This window comes from Mesitornis unicolor, unplaced genomic scaffold, assembly GCF_000695765.1.
Source record: "Mesitornis unicolor isolate BGI_N332 unplaced genomic scaffold, ASM69576v1 scaffold31549, whole genome shotgun sequence".
NCBI lineage: Eukaryota > Metazoa > Chordata > Aves > Mesitornithiformes > Mesitornithidae > Mesitornis > Mesitornis unicolor.
The window spans coordinates 1-2,360 of record NW_010209820.1 but is presented as its reverse complement, the minus strand read 5'-3'; the positions used below and the strand labels follow the sequence as shown (position 1 = coordinate 2,360).

The 2,360-nt window shown below is 46.3% G+C and overlaps 1 protein-coding gene across 1 annotated transcript; it reads right to left on the bottom strand.

The window, feature by feature from the left end:
* Positions 1 to 477: 477 nt before the first annotated feature.
* Positions 478 to 1,784, bottom strand: LIPT1 (lipoyltransferase 1). Its single transcript, XM_010192980.1, has one exon. It carries the CDS (start codon positions 1,667 to 1,669, stop codon positions 548 to 550), a length of 1,122 nt encoding a protein of 373 aa, XP_010191282.1. The 5' UTR covers positions 1,670 to 1,784; the 3' UTR covers positions 478 to 547.
* Between the last annotated feature and the right edge of the window lie 576 nt (positions 1,785 to 2,360).

Below are 2,360 nucleotides of genomic sequence, written 5' to 3'. Positions count from 1 at the left end.
CTCCTTTTGCACATGCACAGACAAAAGCCCTAATCCAGAGTGGAACTGCTGGACTGATTTACTACACAGCAGTGAGCTTAGATTACTACCACACTTGGACAGCAGAGGCAGAGGGTCGCCAGCGCTCTGGAAGAAAGGACTTTCAACCAGAAACCAGGGGGACATCCCTCTCCATGCAGCTCAGGGGCTGAGATGTGGTCTTTGAGCTACTGTCTGCAAAGGAGCGGGAGGCAGGCTGGGGGATCCAGCACAGTAGCACAGCAGCAGTTTTACTGAGACAGTTTGGGATGCCTCCATTTTCCCTGGTTTAAGCAGTGATGATGTGTTGGCATGGAGTGATACAGGGCTACAGCCCACTGTAGTGGGAAGCTTGGGTGAAGGCAGCATGAAATTTCATTGCTAGTAGGTAACGTTAAGCAAAAGCACATAATTAAACAGCTTTAATGACTAATAAGGGAAACATTCAGCTTGTAGAAATGTTTCTTTTTTTTTCAGTAAATTAAATAAAAAAGCAGCAACAGTTTAACTTACATTTTGAAAATGTAAGTCACATTAACATTATCATATTCTCACATAGCAGATTCCACCTGCTGTGCAACTCATCATCTTGTGGAAACACTCTCAGTAATGTTGTTGCTAGTGTAGTAGTTTCATTTGGGCAAAACTTACTGCCAGTAAGGCTCTTCACCAGTTCACTGCACAGTGCTGGTGGGAGCCACTGCTCTGGCAGATCAATTCTACAGACTTCAATCTTTCCATGCTTTACATCCATATCTACTTTAACGTCAATAACGGAATCTTTATAGACCATGTTAAAACAGGTGCTAACACTGAACTTTGGGGTCTTTCCATACACCCATTCCCAGCTTTGTAGTTCTTCAGTTTTATTATTAATTCCAGGAAGGACAGCCTCATCACCTGGATTTATTAAGGTGATACGATGATCTATTTGGTGTTGCACAGCATATTCTTCAGCAATGGCATCCAGGAGCACCTCAGAAGTTAAACTAGGATCCCCTTCAAAGAGATTTTGCACGGAGGCAGGCACACTAGGAGTGGCATTGCTTTTTAGCCCTTTATAAGGACTCTTAAGCACAGAAGATAAAACAAACTTATCTGCATTACAGAGCAAGGTACAGTGGTGATAAGCAGCTGTCCTTCCCAGCTTTGCAGCAGTTCCTGAGATTTTGTACTGCCCATCTAGCAAGATGTCGTACCTGTCAGTGACACGTACATCTAACTGGGGGCACAAAGCTTTCAGTGCTTTCACGATGAGTTTAAGGTTTTCCATTCGTTCATATTTTTTTCTGGTTGTAAAGAAAGTTAAGTTGATATTGCCTAAGTCATGGTAAACTGTTCCTCCTCCACTTCTCCTCCTGGCTAGTTTGATATTTTTTTGCCTCATTAGCCTGAGGTTGAATTCCTGCCAGGGATTCTGATGTCTTCCTATTACCACAGCAGGGGAATTTCTCCACAGGAAAAGGACCTGTCGGTTCTCTAAATTCATGTGGTCATGGATCCAGTCTTCCACAGCTAGATTTTGGTAAACATCATTAGAAACAGACTGGATAATAAGGCCTCCACTAGTTGTGCTTCTGAAGCCAGCTTTTGAAGTCCTGAGGATGCAGGGTAGCTGAAGGCAGTTCTTTAGTGATGACTGAAGTACCATGTTTTTAATAACTGGACAGAAGACAGAAGGAATACTTGATCTGGTGAAGCTGAAAGCGGCAAGTGCACAATCTGCTGTTGTGTCAGAAATGAAACAGTAGTGGCTGTCATGATGCAGTCACACTGCTCCCAAAGCAGCAGTGCTCCTGAACTGATGTGAGTTACAAGGCATGTTTCTCCTCTTGAAGCTAGCAATGCCGTTTCAACCCTCACATGTGCTTCACATAAATGCTGAGGCTGTCACAGTAGCTTCTTCTCACAGTCCTTGTCACCTACAAGACTAAAGGAAGAAATGGAGTTAAATCGTGTGGTTTCCCCTCACTCAATACAGTCTTGCTAACGCAATTTTACTTTGTGTACTTCGCTAAACTTAATTTTAGCAGTCCAGGATTGGTTTTGGGGTATTTTTCCCCTCATTGATCGAGTAGGAAAAAAAGAGGCTTAACAAGTTCACGTTTTTTCGGGTCGGGCCCGGCCGGGCGCGGGGCTGGCTGCCACGAAGCCTGCAGCGCCCTACCGAAGGGCGAGGCAAGCCCCGGGGAGTCACCGGGGTCGCTACCACCCGAGCTCCGTTTCGCTCTTGCCTCGGGTGCTCCCTTCACCGCGGCGGCTCCCCCCGACAGGCAGTGTCACAGCGACTCCCCTCGGCGGCCGACCCTCCCCGCCCGGCAGCCCGAGAAGCAGCAGGCCCT